This window comes from Podarcis raffonei, chromosome 7 (assembly GCF_027172205.1).
Source record: "Podarcis raffonei isolate rPodRaf1 chromosome 7, rPodRaf1.pri, whole genome shotgun sequence".
NCBI lineage: Eukaryota > Metazoa > Chordata > Lepidosauria > Squamata > Lacertidae > Podarcis > Podarcis raffonei.
Genome location: NC_070608.1, coordinates 60,926,727 through 60,946,461, shown reverse-complemented (window position 1 = coordinate 60,946,461; position 19,735 = coordinate 60,926,727). Strand labels below are relative to the sequence as shown.

Sequence of the window (19,735 nt, the reverse complement as noted above, 5' to 3'; positions counted from 1 at the left end):
TAGTCCTTATCTCTCATCACACATCTAGAGTCTCTTACAAAAGGAAGAGTCACATCTGTTGTGTCATCCACATTCCATTCTGGCCTCACCCACAATGGGCATGTGGCCCCAAGGCGGTTGCCCAAGAGCAAATGTGGCCATCATGATAAAAAGAGTTCTCATCTTAGTCAATGTAAGCATGCATCTCTGTTTGGTGGTGAGGTAACTGTGGGGGGTGGGAATGGTTCACAGGCTGCCTAGCGGTGGGTGAAAGGTCATATGGACCTTATGTGGTACTATCCCACACCCATAGTGCAACAATGAAGATTTACTTTTAAGGTTTCCAATGTCCTCTTCATGGTCAGGAGATGATGAGCATGAGAGAGGCTCACAGTCTGTCTCCAGTGTGGTGTAGTGGTTAAGAGCTGTAGACTCATAATCTGGTGAACCGGGTTCGCTTCCCTGCTCCTCCACATGTGGGTGACCTTGGGCTAGTCACACTTCTTTAAAGTCTCTTAGCCCCACTCACCTCACAGACTGTTTGTTTGTGGGGGAGGAAGGGAAAGGAGAATGTTAGCCGCTTTGAGACTCCTGAAGGGGAGTGATAAAGCGGGATATCAAATCCAAATTCTTCAAACTCTTCTTCCTTCCTTCTCCTGCATTAAGGTTAACCCAGGCACTAACCAGGACTACCCTTGTAGCCCAGAGCTGTAGGTTTTTTTGGAAAGGGGATCTGGCCCATCTTTTTCTCTGTTATCCCGGGCCCCTGATATGAAGTTACATATTAATAGTTAATCTACTAGAATTCACTAAAACTTAGTTTTAAGGGGTGGGGTGGAGGGCAATTAGAAGACTGATTGCTTGCTTTTAAAAGGAGGGAGGAGAGAAACACCACAACTTTTTGCTCACTACAAAGTGACACAAATGTTCCTGCAATTAGTTTGAGCAGAAGTCTGAACACTCAGTTTGAAAGCACGTCAAAGTGCAAGTAGATAAATAGGTACTGCTCTGACGGGATGGTAAATGGCGTTTCCGTGCGCTGCTCTGGTTTCGCCAGAAGTGGCTTAGTCATGCTGGCCACACGACCTGGAAAAACTGTCTGCAGAAGCGGACAGATGCCGTCTCCCTCAGCCTTTAAAGCGAGATGAGCGCCACAACCCCAGAGCCATTCACGGCTGGACTTAATTGTCAGGGGTCCCTTTACCTTTACCTGAACATTCATAACCCGAGGGGTACATATGGATATATACCTTTAGGTGACAGGAATAAGTCACTTTGTTGTCCTGCCACTTTTTCTCATGAAGTAACACAATGGGTGCTGCCCTAAGCTGAAGGAGGGTGGGCTAGAATTGTAATAAGTTCTAACACTGTAGTAAGATTGTTTATTTAATTAATGGAATATGAATCCACACAATCCTTCTTTCTGGTCCAGGCCAGCCCGTATATCAATTCATTCTGTCCCCTGTTCCCACTTCTTCCTCTGGCTTCTGTCATGCAATTTCTATATGCTTCAGTAAGTCTCCCCCAGTCTTTATCCAGTAAGTCTCTCCCTTCTGTTATGTTAAATGTGCTTCTTAAAACCCTTTCCTGGACCACCATAGTACTATATTCACTGCTGCTTAGTGCAGCAATCTTCTGAAAGTGGCTTGGAGGTGTGCATTCAGCCTGCATATTACCCACAAAAAGAAAAAGAAAAGATCAGAAACAAAAAACCTGTGATAACATCCCTTAGAGGCTTGCTATAAAACCCACATTTCTAAATGTCTGTTTATTATTCCTGAATTTCCTAGATACAGTAATTAAAAACTATAGTAAATGAGACTTCTGTTAGAATTCTATACATTTAAAAGCTTTCATTTCAAAACTGGAATAGTCTATCTATGGTTGTTCCCATTTAATAAAAAGTGAAGACTTGTGTGAAATCTTTTATCCCTGGCTTTAGGTCATAAACTTGAGATTGAAAGTTTGAAATGTGGGTAGTATTATTGCTTAAGCCTTTGAGTATTTTTATATCCCACTAGCTCATCTTAAAAATAAATGAAATGCTCTCCAAATAATTACATTTTAATATCCTTTCAGGAAACAAAGTACCCTGAATGAAAACTGGTGTATAGAAAAATGGATAATATTTAACTGGAAGTTTTCAAAGCAGAACAGATGGTTCTTGGGGTTTCAGCACCATATCATGGCATGTTTGCACATAACCAAGAACCCCACAAGCACACTCAGAAGTTGTTTGTAATCATTAGTGTGGTGGCCACCCAGAAATCCAACCATGACTTTTATATGCTACCTTTTCTCTGCATGGAAAAATTAAGTGAGATTACAAGACAAAATGCTATTTGCCTCACATTACATGTCAGCATTTTTACTATTGCCAATTCGAGAAAAATGTTGGTGTAAGATCTTTCTGGGAGAGGAAGGAGGATAGTGGAGGGTAGTGTGGTTGTAAGACACTTTGAGTTGCCTTGGGCAAGATAAAGCAAGTAACAAATTTAATAAATAATAAAATAATACTAATACAGTAGTGGAGTCACTTTGAAATTATTTTGCCAGTCACCATTGTCTCCATGTCAAAATGCCTTGCTAGCATAAGTAGGCTTATATCTAACTGACAGTACCCCATGACAAAATAAATTAAAATAAAATAAATTATTCACTAGCTGCTAGCCAGAGGTTTGCAGAACTGCAGAGCACAGCTTTAGTATTGTCACAAAATGGCCCTCTACCTATAGGGCCAAACTGCAACACCAAATGACAGATCACAACACTGGACCTCATAAGACTAATGACAATTTAACAAATGGGAACACAATTGTTTTCTCACAAATTATATAGAGGAGAATGGGACAGATATGTCCAGCTCCATAAGGTTAGATGTTGAGCACAACAAAGAAAAACCAAAACATATCCTCTATGTGAAACCCTCAGAAACTATGGTTTGAAGTGGTCTGCAAACTACAGTTTCTATTAGCTTTGATTTTGGCCAAATGCCTGAATTAGCAAAGCATAGCTGCAGCTGTTATCCCACTTCTAGGTGTCACTAAATCTACAGAAAGAAGAACTAAACAGGCCAAAAAACAAAACAAAAACCCCAGCTAGCCAACTCTAAACCGTGGCTTGCAATTGGCCAGTTATTTGAAAGCTCAAGTCATGGGCTGTGCACTAAAACCATGGCTTGTACAAACCATGGTTTGTCAATGTCCAATGTCTTTCATAAGATGAACACAGAGAGCACAAGGAAATTAATGTGGGTAATATCTATGTCCGTTATCTAAGTCTTTTTGTTGTTTACTCAAGTGATGCCCATGTGTTTTCAAGAGCAGTTTTTCGTGGTTTTTCGTTTTAAGGAAAAATGCCTTGTTTTATGTGCAACTTTGCTGAAGGATACAAAATACAGCCTCATGAATAAAAGCCAAGGATGGTTACATTCTATACTTCAATTTTACAGCAGTCTATTTCATGTCTAAAGCAGCATTAGAAAGAAAGCTATTTCCCGTGAGAATGAGATTCTCTCTTTCAAAGAGACCTCTGAAAAACTGATTATCACGATCTCAAACCCAAGGCCTAGGCTTATTAAAACCGTTGCTGAAATACCAGATAGTAACATTCAAAATTACAGCACATGTTCCCTTGGGCTTGCTGATGTGTTATCCTGTTTCCCAGAGTGAGAAAGACTCCCACTGAATGCTACAAAGGGTTTCCTGACATCACACAAAAATATCCCCTTCTGATTTTAGTGTTCCCACATGGTGGAACAGAAACAAAACGAACAAAGGCACATTGTAGAAACAGGACAGTGGTCATTCTATACCCTGTGAATATCCAGAGGCAACAAAGCAAATACCTAGTAAAGAAAATATGTAGCTAAGTTAACTCATCTGTTTATTAAATTTCATCCTTCTAAATCACTACAGCTGAGAAGATGACATGGGTTTTGTTGAGACATAATGCCAAACCATGGTTTGATGTTTCAAAAAGAGAAATGAATCTCACATACACCAAAAAACTGATGAGTTTATACAATTATTTCTACAATGGCCACAACATGTTTCGGCCCCAATGCCTTCGTCAAGGGCCTATTTCCTTGTTTTTAATTAATTCATCTCAAGTTTCTGTTGTCGAAAGAAAATGGCAAAATCTTCACTGAGCACCATGTATAAAGACCATCCCTTTATGTGCTCTGCATGAAGCTACCCTTGAAGATAGCGAAGAACTGAAATTGGTGTAGAATGTGGCCACCAGCCTACTGAGCGGCATTGTGAACTCGAATGGCATCAATTCTTGAGGAACTGGACCAGCTGCTGATTTGCTACTGGGCCCAATTAAAATTTTGACATTAGCTTATAAAGTGCTATATGGTTTGGGACACGCATAATCAAAGGAGTACCTCTCTCAATATTTGGCACCTCGGACCCTTAAGATCTGTGAGAGTGGTCTTCCTCATGGTCCTTCCTATGACTGCAATATGCAGTGACCCAAGATAGGGCCTTCTCTGCTGTGGCACCCTGGTTATACAATTCCTTCCCACTAGAAATATCACCACGCCCCCTCACTGCCAGCTTTTCGTCACAAAGGGAACATGTTCTTGTTTCACCAGGAATTGGGAAGTTGGGAGCAAATGATTGCAATATATGTGTTTACAGTCCTGAGATTCTGTGCACAGGATTTCAGCCAGTGTCTGTCAAAGGCTCCACTGTTCTGCCATGGGGTAAACAGACTGGTGTGTTATGTTGCTGTTCAAGGCTTGTATCACATTCCTCTGGACATACAGCAACACATACTCTACCTCACTCATCAAATTTCCCCCACAATACTATTCCTTTAAAAAACCCTCTCTGCTTCATAAGGGTTCAGAGTGATAGTGCAATTCTATTCACATAAGTCTAAAAGAATTCTGTAGGGACACAGGTGGCGCTGTGGTCTAAACCACTGGGCCTCTTGGGCTTGCCGATCAGAAGGGTTGGCGGTTCGAATCCCCGCGACAGGGTGAGCTCCCGTTGCTCAGTCCCAGCTCCTGCCAACCTAGCTGTTTGAAAGCATGCCAAAAAAAGTGCAAGTAGATAAATAGGTACCGCTCTGGTGGGAAGGTAAATGGCGTTTCTGTGCTCTGCTCTGGTTTTGGTGTTCTGTTGCGCCAGAAGCGGCTTAGTCATGCTGGTCACATGACCCAGAAAAACTGTCTGTGGACAAACGCCAGCTCCCTCAACCTGTAAAGCGAGATGAGCGCCACAACCCCAGAGTCATCCGCAACTGGATTTAACTGTCAGGGGTCCTTTACCTTTACCTTTAAAGTAATTCTAACTCTGCAATCTATGTATGTCTTTTTAGATGTAAACACCACTGAGTTCAATAGAACATATTCTCATGTTAAGTGAGTACAGGATTGTAGCTGAAATCATGCAGAATTAGGAAAGTTATGCAAATTAAGAAAACCTTCCTACATTTTGTCAGTTTGTAACACTTCAAGGCCAGACACATTGTGTTTCACTGGTGCAGTTTGTATTTTCAGAGTGCAGTGCTTGATGTAGATGTGCTCCCTTGTGCGTGAGCTGTTCTGAGAATGAAAACTGGGTTAACCCGCTTTTCATCAAGTTTACTTGGAAGAAACCAGACACTATAAAATCTCAGTCATGCTCTGTAACCTGGCACTCCCTCAAAGCTTCCCAACATACAGTTGTTGTGCATCACGCCTTCAAGGCCTTTTCTGCTCCCTGTAGACTACAGAGTAAAAACACACACAATGGAATAAGAAACCTTCCTTAAAGAAACTGTTTGACGGAAGATCAACGAAGCAGAGCCATACAGAAAGCTGAAGCTGTTGTGTGTACTTGTCCAGGAAAACTGGTATGGTTTGCTGCTAAAACGTGACTATCTTTCAGATTGCTATTTATTACTAAGCTGAGAAAACTGAGGGAGTTTCTTTTTCAGATGTGAGATGCTATAAATTGACCGCGCAGTAGATCTTCTGTAGATAAACAGCTCACATCCTTGTATCTTTATTAACAAACACCCAAGTTCTCAATGAGTAAGTGCTGAAATATGACGCATCAGAAATGATGCAACGTACAAGCACAAGGAAAACTACACAAGCAGCCAGATGCTGTTGTAATATGCTGGTAAGCATGCAGTTATGCAGACATTTGGGAAATACTCTAGATAGGTTGGAAGTAACTGCTGTGGTTGTCAAACGAAAGCTAAATAAGAAGGTATACAGTGACATTTCTCCTCCTTTCATTTAGTGAAAATATTTGTTAAAAGAATGCTCCAGAATATTCTGCATGAGGCTCAACTAATTTGAAAAGGGTAATTTTTTAACGATTGCCTATGCAATACACAAACATGAGCAAATATAGACGGGCATTTTAGTTATGCAAGTTATTTAAGTTATGCAAATGTATGACCACTGCAGCAAGAAGACAGTCATCTGTATCACTTCTCCATGCAACAAAAACAATTTTACCACTCCTCTGCTTCCACGAGTTTCCAAACCGGTGCACTTCTCTTTATCATAAAACCGGTACATCAATTCTCCATTAGTCTTTCGATCATGGTGAGAGACTGCAATGCTAGACTACGTAGACGTGATCTTGCTCAGGAAGAAACAGGCTTCCAAAAGAGGTTGCCAGAAACATGGAAAGCAAGTTCCTTCCCCCTCAATGAACTGACTGCTCACACAGTTGTATGATGTGACACATAACAGGGAAACAGAAGGGGGAAAGCAGGCTCCAAGAAACTTCTGCTGTGACTCCCAAACATAGCACACAGAGCTGGAGCAAAGACGATCTGCCAAGAGACTTACCATTCACGCCTTTGAGACTCCCATTGATGCCATCCCCATGCTGCCTCTTCTGCGCATTCTTGAATTCCTTTAGGGATAAGTAAAGGACTTTTCGTACCACCCTCTCCTCCGACCATGGAATCCCATCACTATCATCCTAATAGGACAAGAAAAAAAGAAACGAGACATTTTACTTAATATTTCAAAACATGCATATATACGTTATTCTGGCTGCCAAAATGAGTTTTCAGCTTTTTCAAAAAACAAACTTTTGGGGTTGTTGTGAAGACAAAATAGCACTGTAAGGTATATAGGATAATGGATGGGATTAAAAAACATTCTTTTGAAGAAATAAGCAAATAAAATGAAACCCGCAAAAATGTAAGACTTCTGTTTTCTTGGCTTTAATTTTTAACAGAAGAGAGCAATAAATAAGTCATATTCAAAATTTGCTGGAGGTGCAAAAAGGAGAATGGAACATTTTACCATATGTGGCAGACATTTAGTTGAGCACAAAAATACTGGAAGATGATTATTAGAATAATTACAGAAATATTGAAATATGAAGTTCCCTTATCACCACCAAAAAGAAGGAAGATAACAAACTTAAACCCAATGAACCCCATCAGTGGCAGCCCTGCCAAGAACAACCTCTTGCACAATGGGGCTCCCCCCCCGCTCCACCTCTGCCCCCCATGTGTTCCTGCACCTCCTGAAATTGGCTGGGTTTGTGTGGGAGAACCCCTGGGACAGCACATGGGGGAGGGGGGTTGTTCTATCTGGCAAACTGCAATGCTTGCGTAGACAGAACAATTGTAATAGCGCAACACTGAATTCCACCCTATTTGTTAACATCTGCAAGGATGTTATTGGCTGAAAACATGTTACATTATTGCCTCCCTGGAAAGAATGGTTTAACAAACTTGGGGATTTTGCTATGATGGCAAAAAAAACCCCTTTTTATCTAATAACAACAACCGCAAGTGAATGCAGACATAAATTCTGGGGAAACTGATTGCCTTCTACAATATTGCCAATAATTATCTCTGCAAAAGCAAGTTCAAATAGGTCTTTAGGTTTTGTAAGAATAAGGCTGTAATTTTATGTTAATTCATACGTACTTGCATAATATTGTGATGCAAAGTATTTCTGGAGCAGGGTTTTGTTGATTATTCATAATTATTGTCAAATTATTAAATAAATTTTAAAAGGGGGGGTAGACTAACAGGCCCGTTAACTTCAATGGGTATATTCTGAACTGAATTTAGCTGGATACAATCCATATAAAATACTAATCTTTTGTTATCATGTTTCCTATGTTCCAATTTCCCCATTCTGCCAACATGCTTTTTGAAAACAGTTCTTTGCCCTAGAGTTTCTCAAGGGCTGCACCACAGCCAAGTGAGAAAATTAGAGTTTTTTGGATGACCTTCATTTCGGAAAACATGAGCCAGCTCACTAACACAGTTCAGTAAGAAATCCAAACACCAGTATCAATAATCCATTCCAGAGGGTAAGAAAGTTTACACGCTGCATGACAAGTATGGTCAATAAGACTGCAACATTTTTTTAACAAAAACAAAAACCTATTTTGAGCGAGATACATCCTGGATACTGAAGGCTGAAAGCAATCCTCTGATCACTGAGCCCAAATGTTTGCTTTCAGTTCTGTGACAGATTACTTGACTGCCTGAAAAGGAAAACAGGCAGCAAAATAGTAGTGATAGCAAAGCAAGTTAGCAATTTGGCAGAAGACGATCATTATACACTGGGGAAACACTACTGCACAGTAACAGGAGAAAATTATGCCTAGATTCCTTTGAACATGAAGCATATGCACATTTGAGCCAGAACGACAGCATCCGTGGAAGAGTTCTCAAGGCAAGCATGCCCAAACAAAACTTAGAACCTTTCTTATTTTCTTGCACACAGCCAGCCCTCACCACTAGGTTCATCACAAGCATGGAAATGGGGAAAATAATGACAAAAATGGTATCTGAAAGACAATCCCTTCCCAGCAAAAACTAAAGAATTAAAATCACAAATGCCCACTACTTAGAATCAGAGAATTGTAGAGCTGCAAGGGACCATGAGGGTGATCTAGTCCAACCCCTACAATGCAGGAATTTTCTGCCCAGCATGGCTCTTGAACCCATGACTCTGAGATTGAGTCTTTCACTCTACTGATTGAGCTATCCCAGCTGTTCCCAAAAGAGGAAGGGGAAAAACCACTCAGGTCCCAGCAAGGATCGAACTTGACACCCCTGGCTTACAAGGCCTGTGCTCTAACCACTGGGCTATAGAGCAACTTCTATTACAGTGGTGGCGTAGAATAAGCCCCAGAGCACCACACGAGAAGCCCACCTTGCAGTTCCACCCCACATCACATCAGCCCTTGGAAAACTGGATTAAAGCTGCCCAGTGTCAAGAGTCATGGAATTGGAAGGTTTGTTGTTGCAGTCATTGCCTTGTTGTTGAAGTACCGTATTTCTCGCTCTATAAGATGCACCAGACCATAAGACGCACCTAGTTTTTGGAGGAGGAAAACAAGAAAAAAAATATTCTGAATCTCAGAAGCCAGAACAGCAAGAGGGATCGCTGTGCAGTGAAAGCAGCGATCCCTCTTGCTGTTCTGGCTTCTGGGATAGCTGCGCAGCCTGCATTTGCTCCATAAGACGCACACACATTTCCCCTTACTTTTAAGGAGGGGAAAAGTGAGTCTTATAAAGCAAAAAATACAGTAACCTAAGTGTCAGGCCTGAGGTTTTCAAAATCTAATGATAATCAGAGTCACAACTTGGTCACATCCACATGAAACATGTTAATGGGGTATTTCACATATTTTATTGCTGCACTGAGCTAAGTCAAATTTTGTGTGTTGTCCAAACCTAGGCTCCTGGTTAAACTCTCTCCTTGCTAATTTTGAGGTGGTTAGTGCGCACAGAAGTAAAAAAAAGACTGGAGATAAGTAGAGGAGCAGATGGCCGGTAGTCTGAAGTCAGAGCTTGGCTAACCAAGTTATGCGAACCACGCCAGTAAGTCTTAGTGTTAACTAATAATTAAAGTTAGCAGTTATATAAGTCAATCAAAATAGGAAATATCCATTTCTGTTAGGAAATGCTTGACATGATTAAGTCAGCGAAAGGCCATGGAAGATACATGATGCTGGAACTTGCTCCCAATCCCTTAATTCACGGTTAAGAAATTGGAAACGTGAGGTGTACCTTGTTTGACCCAGTGTGCAACTACTGCTTGCTTGTTTGTATGTATGTATGTATGTATGTATGTGTGTATGCACAGATATACACACCACATGCAAAAACAAAACAATGAAAACAAAACATACACAATACGTTTCATAATTTCTACTTCTCTGCTGAAAGAGCACAACACACCACTTTTGCTATTAACATGAAATAAGCTCAAAGATGAGTCGTCCTGTCCCCCCCCCCCCCCCGCAAAAAGCACATTTCTGTTCCTATTAAAGCTGTGTAATGCTTTAGGCGCTTCACACACAAAAATGAAAACTAACGACAAGACCCTGCTCACATGCTTACAATCTAAATACTGCAGAGGCACAGGGAGATGAGGACGAAGCAAAGGGAGATTAGCAACGTTATATGGACAGGGTTTTCATAAAAGTTTGCAATCATGATTACACATCAGTGAAAGCGATTTTTTCTTTTCGGTATCTGAAAAAAGAATGCATGCTTATCTAAGATGTGTTTCACGTAGAATTCTAGCAGAAAGCAAGAAACCTACAATTTAATTAACTAGCCTAAAATCTAATTAATTAGGACGTGAAGAGAGAAAACGCAGCCGTTTGTATTGTTTCACTGACAGAGTGAATTCTGCTGATAGGATTAATTTTTAAATTATTCCTGGCACACACTGAGCAGCAGAGCTAGTGACCTACGAAAGGTACAATCCATCTTCTGGGACATCGCCGTCATCAGTCTAACACAGAGGACACTGAAAAGGAGACTCAAGTGAAAGGTATTTCTGACATACCGTTTGCCTTGGTTGTGGACAACTTGTCATTTAAAAGTTGAATTAGAAGGAGATTATTTCTGGTTCCCCTTCTGTAGATACTGGAAAATACAGCTGCTAAGCTGATATAATTCCTGGTGGTGTAAATCTATGTAATATCAGATCTGGAAAATACAAGCAAGTTCAGCTAATCTAGCTCCCACTCTAGATCCGAAATGCAATTTTCCTGTTTTATCACTGAGGTGTTTTTTTTGGGGGGGGATCGTGGTGTGTGTTTTCATTTTGCTTTGTTTTCCTGTAAGTCACTTTGAAACCCTTATATATGTAATTTTAATTAACACCACCAACCAAACACCTACTATTTTCACACACACACACTTCTAATAGTATGTTTTCACACTCAAGTACTGCTAAGCAGAGTTCATTCCCATATTTCTGCCAGGCATCTTCACATCATTTGCACTCTTCACATCATTCTTGCCCTGACTTCTGATTCGTGTCCAGCCCGATTCAAAGTGCTGGTTCTGACTTTTAAAACCCTAAATGGCTGAGTCAGTAGAGAACAAGACTCTGAATCTCAGAGTTGTGGGTCCGTGCCTCATGCTTGGGAAAAGACTCCTGCATTGCAGGGGGTTTGGACTAGATAACCCTCGTGGTCCATTCCAACTCTACAATTCTCCAATTGTATGATACTGTCTGCCAGTTGAGATCCTCAAGGTGTTCTGCTGTGCATGCCAGAAATCAGGCTGGTGACAATGTATTTTAAACTTCGTATGTTGTTCTGGCACCATGCTTCTGTAATGTGCCAACTTGACTTAAAAGACTATGAGTTTCTGCCTTAGTTTCCTCCTGTTAAATATGTCAGCAGATTTTAGGTTAAGACTAGCCTTCAGCAAACAGGAGCCAGAGTCCAATGTAGCAAAGAACCTCTAGAGAAGCAGCTAGGCTATTTGTTTAATTGTATGTATACAGCTTGACAACGGTGATTATTTTATTTGAAGAGTGAGTTCATAAGGTACTGCGATAGCTTGGAGCATGTATATTATGACTCAGTGTTGTCTGGCAAGTTTCCAGTTCTGTTCCTAGAGACTTCCCAAGCAAACACCTCCTGACCCCATTTCTCGTGCCAGGTCTTCAGACAGCAGAACCACCCTTGACAAAAATTAAACAAAAATAAAATGAGCGTTTGTAATCACCTCTCTGAATAGGTTGAGCACAGCGCTTACTGAATAAATGAGCATTTATATGAGTGCAGTCTCCAAAGGGCCCTCCCACACACTGAACTGGAAGTACCAGAGAGGAAAAATGCTTCCAGCCTTCCATGCTAAACCTGACAGGGAAAGCTGCACTGCATGTGAAAAACCTAACCTTTGGGATTAAAGAAGAACAAGCTCTGCTCCCCTCCCACAAAGCCATTTTTAAATGAAACTGGAGTCTCTTACCTGTGGGTGAGAGTACATCCACAGCTGGAACAAAAGGAAGAATCTGCATTCAAAAGCTACATTACAGGCAGTGACCTATTTGTGCGGGGATTACATTTTGAGGCACTGTGTGCTTATTGAAGTCGCATATAATCGGAACACCCATTGAAAGCCTGCAGACACCCCGCCCCGCCTTTTGGTGATGTTTTTGGGTCACTACTGGGTTTGGTGCAAAGGATGTGTGTGCAGTCACACACCTTTTGGACATGCCTAAAGCAGTTGCTGCCTTTCCTTAGATGAATGGATGTATCATGGCTGAAATCTGCAGTGCTGCTCAGGCATGCCCAAGGTCTTGCATGTGCCCAGTGGGATTTCCCCCCTCCCCTTATTCTCACTACCACTTCTAAAAATAATACTTAGAATTTGTGCAATGCTTTTTAGCGTACTCAGAGTACATAATTTACATCGGAATGGTTCACACACCACACTAAGCAAACAAACGACCAGGTTTTGGGAGACTGGATCATGGCCTCTTTGCTCCTCTTTGCTGTTGTTCTCCAGCTATGCCATTCTGAAATCTACCTGTTGTATAGTAGGCTAGCTACTACACACACATCCCCCTCTATCCTTAGATCATTTGCAGAAATGTTACTTGTGGCACTGCACCCTAGACAGTATCAGAGGATGGTGACCCAAAAACAAGCATTTCCTGTTGTTGCCTCTGTACTGAGGGATGCCCTCAACTCTGCCATGCATAAAGCAGCAACCATCCATTGCTTCAGATGTCTTGTGAAGGCATATCTTTTTGCACCAGCTTTCCCTGACGCAAAAGATTGGACCCTGCCCTACATGTTTGAGTAATTTCTGAATTTCTGTTTAATTTACTTGTATATGTTTCTATACTGCTGTTTTATTGGCTAATACTGAGACATGGTTTAACTTAGTGTTATGTGCAAAGTGGGCCTCTGACAATGAAGCAATTTCCAGCACAGCATTCACATTCCATCCCACGATTGCTCTGCAGTTTGCAAATATATGATTCCAGAAACTCTGCTGGATTGGGCAGGTCCACCACATATGTATTTAGGTACCAAATAGCCTCATAGTTCCTCCATCTTAGGGGAGGTGGGTTTTGTTATACATGGTTTTAGTTGTAGTAGTGTAAAGTACAATATAAATGTAAGGTCTTAAATGAATTTCCTTTATTTTCACAACTACTGACATTAAAGGATGTTTACTCTAGGTAGATGACCAAATACAAGGACTTTGAGAAGTCTCCCAAATCCCTTTCTCACATGGTCTTTAGCGCCTCTGTTATATACTGTTATTTATTGCAAGAAGGAACCAGTTCCTTAACATTTGCAGAATACAATGATATAAATGTTTACAATGCAGTCAAAAGGTTTTGTGCCGTTCGTTTTGACACTAGGAGTGGAACTTAAACCTTGTATTTGCTGGAGAAGAAACACGGTTGTCCTACCCATGCTCAACTGTTACTATAATTAGTTTTACAGCTGTAGAGCCACATCCTGGTGCATATGAAGAACACCGGGAGAAGCAACAACTATAGAAGCTTGTTCATTCATTTCAACAGACACTCCTAATCCATACACACAGAGAAACATGTGGGAAGAATCTTATAGGTCAAGTACATCCTCTGCATGTATAAAATTTACTCCAGTGTCGGGGCCCTCCAGTTAAAAGAGCTTAAGTAGCAAGGCTGGGAACGAGCGCTGTCTAAGAACATGAACAGCAGCTGTCAGTCAGGAATCGACAGCATGTATTTAATATCTTGGTCTCACTCGGAATAAGGCATCTTTATATGTACCTACATGCGCATACTGGAACCCTCTATTCAAATAAAAGGGCAGACTGCATATCCAAGTACATGCAGCTCTCCAGAATGAGGGTTAGGTGAAGAGGCTGCTTTAGTTAATGTGCACCCGATACTTATAAAATAAGGCACACAACGCCAGTGGTTTTCTTGTAGGTTTTTCAAGCAAGTTGCTGTAAAAAAAACCAAAAAACCCTTAACCCAAACAGTAAATCCAGACTAACTGGTGTTGACATTTCCCCATTCATCAAGGGAAAAGGATTAAAATTGAAAGGTTTCTCCTCTGGAGACAGTAGCTTGAGTTCAGCAACTTCCCTAATGCACCAGCTAATTGAATTGTTATTTTGAAATCTAATGAATTAATCATCCAGAAAGAAAGCAGCTCTGTGAGTGAGTGAGTGTGTGTGTGTAGATATAGATAATACACACCCACACCAAATGTGTTTCAGAAGCAGAGTCCCACACCTACAGGGGCTTTCCCATTCCTTTCTCCAAGCATACATTTCATTTCATTTCAAACAAAAGGAAAAGGAAACTGCTGTGCACAAGGAGTTGAATCATGCCTGGTTTGTCCACAAAAATAAAAGCACAGTAACTGAAAGGTCCTACCTTTTACACATTTTGAGGGTATGCCAAGTAACTGTTTTCTCTATAACAGCACTGAACATGAAGTGAAGGGAGGTGGGGAGCATTTCCCAGAGAAGATGCAAATAGAAAGGTGGGGGGAGATGTTGCCATCATTGCTGGGGGTTTTGCACCACAATTGCTCTGCCACTTTGGGACAAGCAAGTGATCTTCAGGAAAATTGGCACAATCCCTGTGAAGATTGAGTTTGCAGATACGCTTATTTATAAACCCCATCGCCCCCATCCTTAAGCAACCTGGAATGCATGCAAAGCATTTCAAAATATTTAGCGTGTGTCCACAATGCACATGCCGGCAAGGTAACCTGCCCCCAAACCATCCTATGCCATAGAGATGAAAACCTAGGTGGAAATCCGCCAATCGAGCCACACTAAAAATAATCAAGCGGGCCTGATCATCTAAATAAATAAATTGAATAAAATAATTCATGTGAATTTCTATATCTTAAGATTGAATACTGCCAACATACCTTGAAAATGGCAACCTTTGTTTCTTTAAAAATGCAGCAAACCCCCCCCCCCCCCACAATTACTACAAAGCACAGTCCTGACTGTCTGGGTATCTAGTCACTTACAGAGGCTTTAGCCAAACAAAATCAACTGAACAGCTGCCAAGTCTGCTCTTTAAGGGTGGGGTTGTGTCAGACATCTAATATAATAGTCAACATATGCACATGTGCTGTATGACATCCATGTTTGTGATCTATAAGATGTAGATCTATAAGATCTGTTAAAATATAGAGGCAATGCTTCATTCCATTGCTGACTGAAGGGCTTTTATTACTCTGAGGATAATCAAGACCCTGTGAAACATTTCTTTATTGTGCATCCGGACAGAGGGCTAGATTCAAGTAAATACATGCCATAGTGACAACAAGTGCAACGTCCTGTTAGACCAATGGGGCATCTGTGCCTCTCTCTGAAATTGGTGCTCTCTCTCTCTCTCTCTCTCTGCGTGTGTGTGTGTGTGTGAGAGAGAGAGAGAGAGAGAGAGAGAGAGAGAGAGAGAGAGAGAACACCAGGGGAGATGGTTCCGTCTAGCAAGCAGAAATACTTGAAACTGATGGAACGATTGTAATAGAGCAACACAAGTATTTTCAGTAACTTAAAATGAGTAATGCAACATTTAGCAATACTATCACCCACAGTTTCACCGACTTTTCTAAAGATTGCTAATCTAACTCTGGTTTCAACACTTTCCCCAAAGTATCTGTCCCCATGTATGCTAAACATATAATTCTTTATTCATTTCAGTGCTGCTCACATCAAAGCATGTGTTCACTGAGCAGCAGCTAGCTAACTCGTTCCATCAGTGCAAGTATTTTTGTCTGTGCGATGGAACTTTCTCCCTACTCTCCCCATGCACCTCTTAAATTGGTTTTGGGGGTTCACCCAACCTTCCAGAAGAGGTTTGGGGAGGGGGAGTTCCATTATGCAAGTGGAAATCTTTGCGCTGAAGGAACAAGTTAGTAGAATACCACCCACTGTTTTTAAGTAAAGGTTCCTTGACATTATTTTGACACCACCATTGATTAAGCTATTTCATGGCTATTATGCACTACTTTTTATTATGACACTGCATAGAGGTTATCACATGCAACACTGTGTGTCCCCTGACCTTGATAAAAATACTGCTTGCAATAATTTGGCCCACCAAGAACTCGTAAGATTTTTAGAGTAATAGGTTATCTGCATGGCTGTCCCACCAAGTGGACTTTTCTTCCTGTATTTGAATTTAATTTGCTATTAATGGGGGGTTTCATTAATGTGCTATTTCCAATAAAACTGTTATTTTATGGATGGCTGCATCATCTTGTTTTATTGTCCTAGGTCATAATATTGCACTTAATGCTTTGCTTTCACGTGGTTTAGTTTTTCTGTTTTCAGGTTTCTCTTCCTTGGTTCCCCCCTGATAACAATGATCAGTTGAATCAGCAGCAGACTGTTTGATCTACACTCTCTTCTCAACCTTCTCCTCAGATGCAGTATCCCCTAGCAACAGACGATACTGCTTTATACAATGTCAGATCACTGATCCATCTGGCTCACTGCTAGCTACACTGACTGGAAGTGGCTTTTCAAGGTTTTAAGCACAGCTCTTCTCAGTCTTACCTGCAAAGCACTGAACCTGGAACCAACGGCATACAAACCACATCTCCTATACTAGTGAGCCACTTTAACATCATCACTACAAAGATATTTTCACTAATCACAGGTATCTCACGTCACAGTTTTCTAAGTCTACTTTGGATAGCCAAAAATGCTGCAGTCTTGAATTTTGCCGAGTCGCTGTTGTTTGAAGAAGACATGGCTGCACCTTTGAAAACAAAACTTGCAAGACCATGGCAATAGTAAAGTGTGGGGCAAGTAGGATAGCATCATTTAATTTCTATATAACAGAATCTTTGAAACATCAAAGCAGTTGAACGTTATGCCATGAGGAGCTCACAGGTCACACTGCAACACAACAGTATTTTGCTAACATGCCAAAGTACAGTGTGCTGCTAAATAACCTGACAGAAGAAAAGGCTGGTGCTATTAAGGTAGGAATTGAACAAAAATACTCTGGGATTGTAACTTCATAGTAAAAGGAGGGTTTCGTACTATCTGTGCCCTGTTTTATATTTTCCAGAATAGAAAAACACAATTCTGTGGATTAAGCACAGTGATGGTCAACACGAATGGAACACCATTAGATGGGCAAAAAGAGATTTAGATTAGCCAGCAAGAGAGTAAATGCTTTGTGTTAAGGTTCTAGTGTGCTTGCAGTTTTGTTCTCAGATAGGAAGCATACTAGATTTTACTGTGTAAAGTACCGTATTTTTCGCCCTATAGGGCGCACTGGCCCATAGGGCGCACCTCATTTTTTGGGGGGAAAATGAATAAAAAAAAATTTATTCCCCCCCCCAGCCCACAGAACAGGCTGCTGCCCGCAAGCCTTGCGAGCCCGTGGGAACTCCCGCTGGGCTCGCAAGGCTTGCGGATAGCTTCCTGAAGCCTGGAGAGCGAGAGGGGTCGGTGCGCACCGACGCCTCTCACTCTCCAGGCTTCAGCGAAAGCCTGCATTCGCCCCATAGGACGCACACACATTTCCCCTTCATTTTTGGAGGGGGAAAAGTGCGTCCTATAGGGTGAAAAATACGGTACTCACACAAGGCACATCTTATCCAACTACAAGTTTATTAGCTGGAAGTTTATAGTGCAAACATTTTCTTAAAATCTTTAAAGTTGTGTGGTCAAAATCAAACATTTGACTTCTAAGTGGTCGTTGCCTTTGGGTATTCAAAATTAAACTCAGTAAGAGTGGATAAATTAGATTCTCAAAACCTTAAGAGCCAACTCCTAGGGACCAAGGTCCCTTTGCTGCTGCCACCCCCAAATTGAGGGCCCTCAAAGTTAATGGGCATGGCCATTCAAATGGTGTGTGTGTGTGCTGCATAATGTGGGGTGGGGCTTACCTGGCTGCCCCAATATTTAATTCAAGTTAGCACCCCTTCTCAAAACACTTCCCCCCGCCAACCAAATCATAAAACTGTAGGTCCATGGCAACAATGCAAACAGGATCAATTACGAAAGGTGGGTAATCCACTAAAGATACTTTGAACAGCCTTGGAGGTATCAGAAAGTGGCTTCTGTCTCATTTAGTTTTAATCATGGCTGTGAGAGGTGGAAGACCTGCTTCCTGCCTTGCAGGCCTTTCCCCACCTGGCCTAGAAGGAACTGACTCCAGCTACTAAACCTGAGGTTGTCATACTCACCACTGAATGTCGTTGCTATTCACCCCTAATTCCAGCCTCAACACAGATCCTTCCACTCTTTTCTTTTTGTACTTGATGGTACAAGTCTAACGACATTCAGTGGTGAGTGTGATATTTTACCACAGAATGTAGAGTAACTTGGCAAGAGGAATTCTGTGAACAATATCTACTCTTCTACAGTTTCCTGGAAGACCTTGCCCCCAAAAATCTGATGTCACCGGAAGTACAAAAAGAAAAGAGTGGAAGGTGTATGCTACCTTTCAAGAGGCATGCCATCAATTGACTGTCCTGTATGTGAGGAGACAGCAAATACAAGATGATGTAAGGGAATTCATTCAACCTCATGTTGACAGTAGGCTTGTACTAAAGTTTTTAAAATGGCGATATGATATTGTGTTACGGCTGCATATTTATAAGCTTTCCTCGCATATTGACAAACTTCTCAACTGCACACAAAATTAGATTAATTGGAAAGTAGGCTTAAATTAGACTTAAAATGTACTAATTTTGAGTGTGTTGAAGAACCAACATAATAGTACCTCTTATTCCAAACCTGTCAGACATGTAGTCTGAAAACAAGACACAACTGCAAACAAGTTTAAACCGGCTGTGAAGAACACAATGTTGCCTTCAATTTTGATATTAGTGTTCTTGAAAAACTACAAGTCTTCCCCTTTCTTTAGTGTGTGTTTATAAATTAGAGAATGCTGCATTTCATAAAAATCATATACTTCAGAGCTTATGAATTCTGACAATGTACCCAACGAACAGGAAGCTTCAATCTTGCAAAAGTACCACATGGTTACTCTCTCTACCTTGAGTGTTGAGAGGCTGCTCTTCCATTTTATTTTCAGTTTGTTCAAGCAGTGAAAATCATTCCCTCAGTCCGTGGTGAACTACGACTAAAACCTTGATCTCTTGGGTTGAAGTCCAACCATCTTATCCAGTGGCCCACAGTGTCACTTAATGCTTAGGGTGCCTGCTAGGTAACAACAATATCATATGGCATACAGAGCATGTTGACCAAATGCCAATTAGGTCACAACGTTTTTAAATAACTTTGCAAAGCAGTAACCCTTGGACTGCAATCCAGACCAATACTGGATGTATTTAAACACTGTTAAAATGGGAGGGGGTTTGAAATAGGTGCCTACATATCAAGAGATGAACTGCCACACTAGATTAGACCAAGGAACCAATGAGCCCAGGACTCCATCGCCCTATATTAGGAAGGCAGGCAGATGCTCCAGGGAAGTTCATAAGCAGGTCAATATGTAGATAGCTATCTTCTGTGCCAATTCAGGACCTCCTTGCGGCTGTTATTTTAA

At 41.2% G+C, this 19,735-nt stretch overlaps 1 protein-coding gene across 1 annotated transcript in view; it reads right to left on the bottom strand.

Moving 5' to 3' along the window:
- Window positions 1–19,735, bottom strand: part of JARID2 (jumonji and AT-rich interaction domain containing 2) — a 184,675-nt gene that overhangs the window by 82,188 nt on the left and 82,752 nt on the right. Inside the window, exon 2 of the mRNA XM_053396823.1 lies at window positions 6,782–6,917. Within this exon, the coding sequence (XP_053252798.1) occupies window positions 6,782–6,917 (136 nt within the window). The remainder of the gene's footprint in view (window positions 1–6,781; window positions 6,918–19,735) is intronic.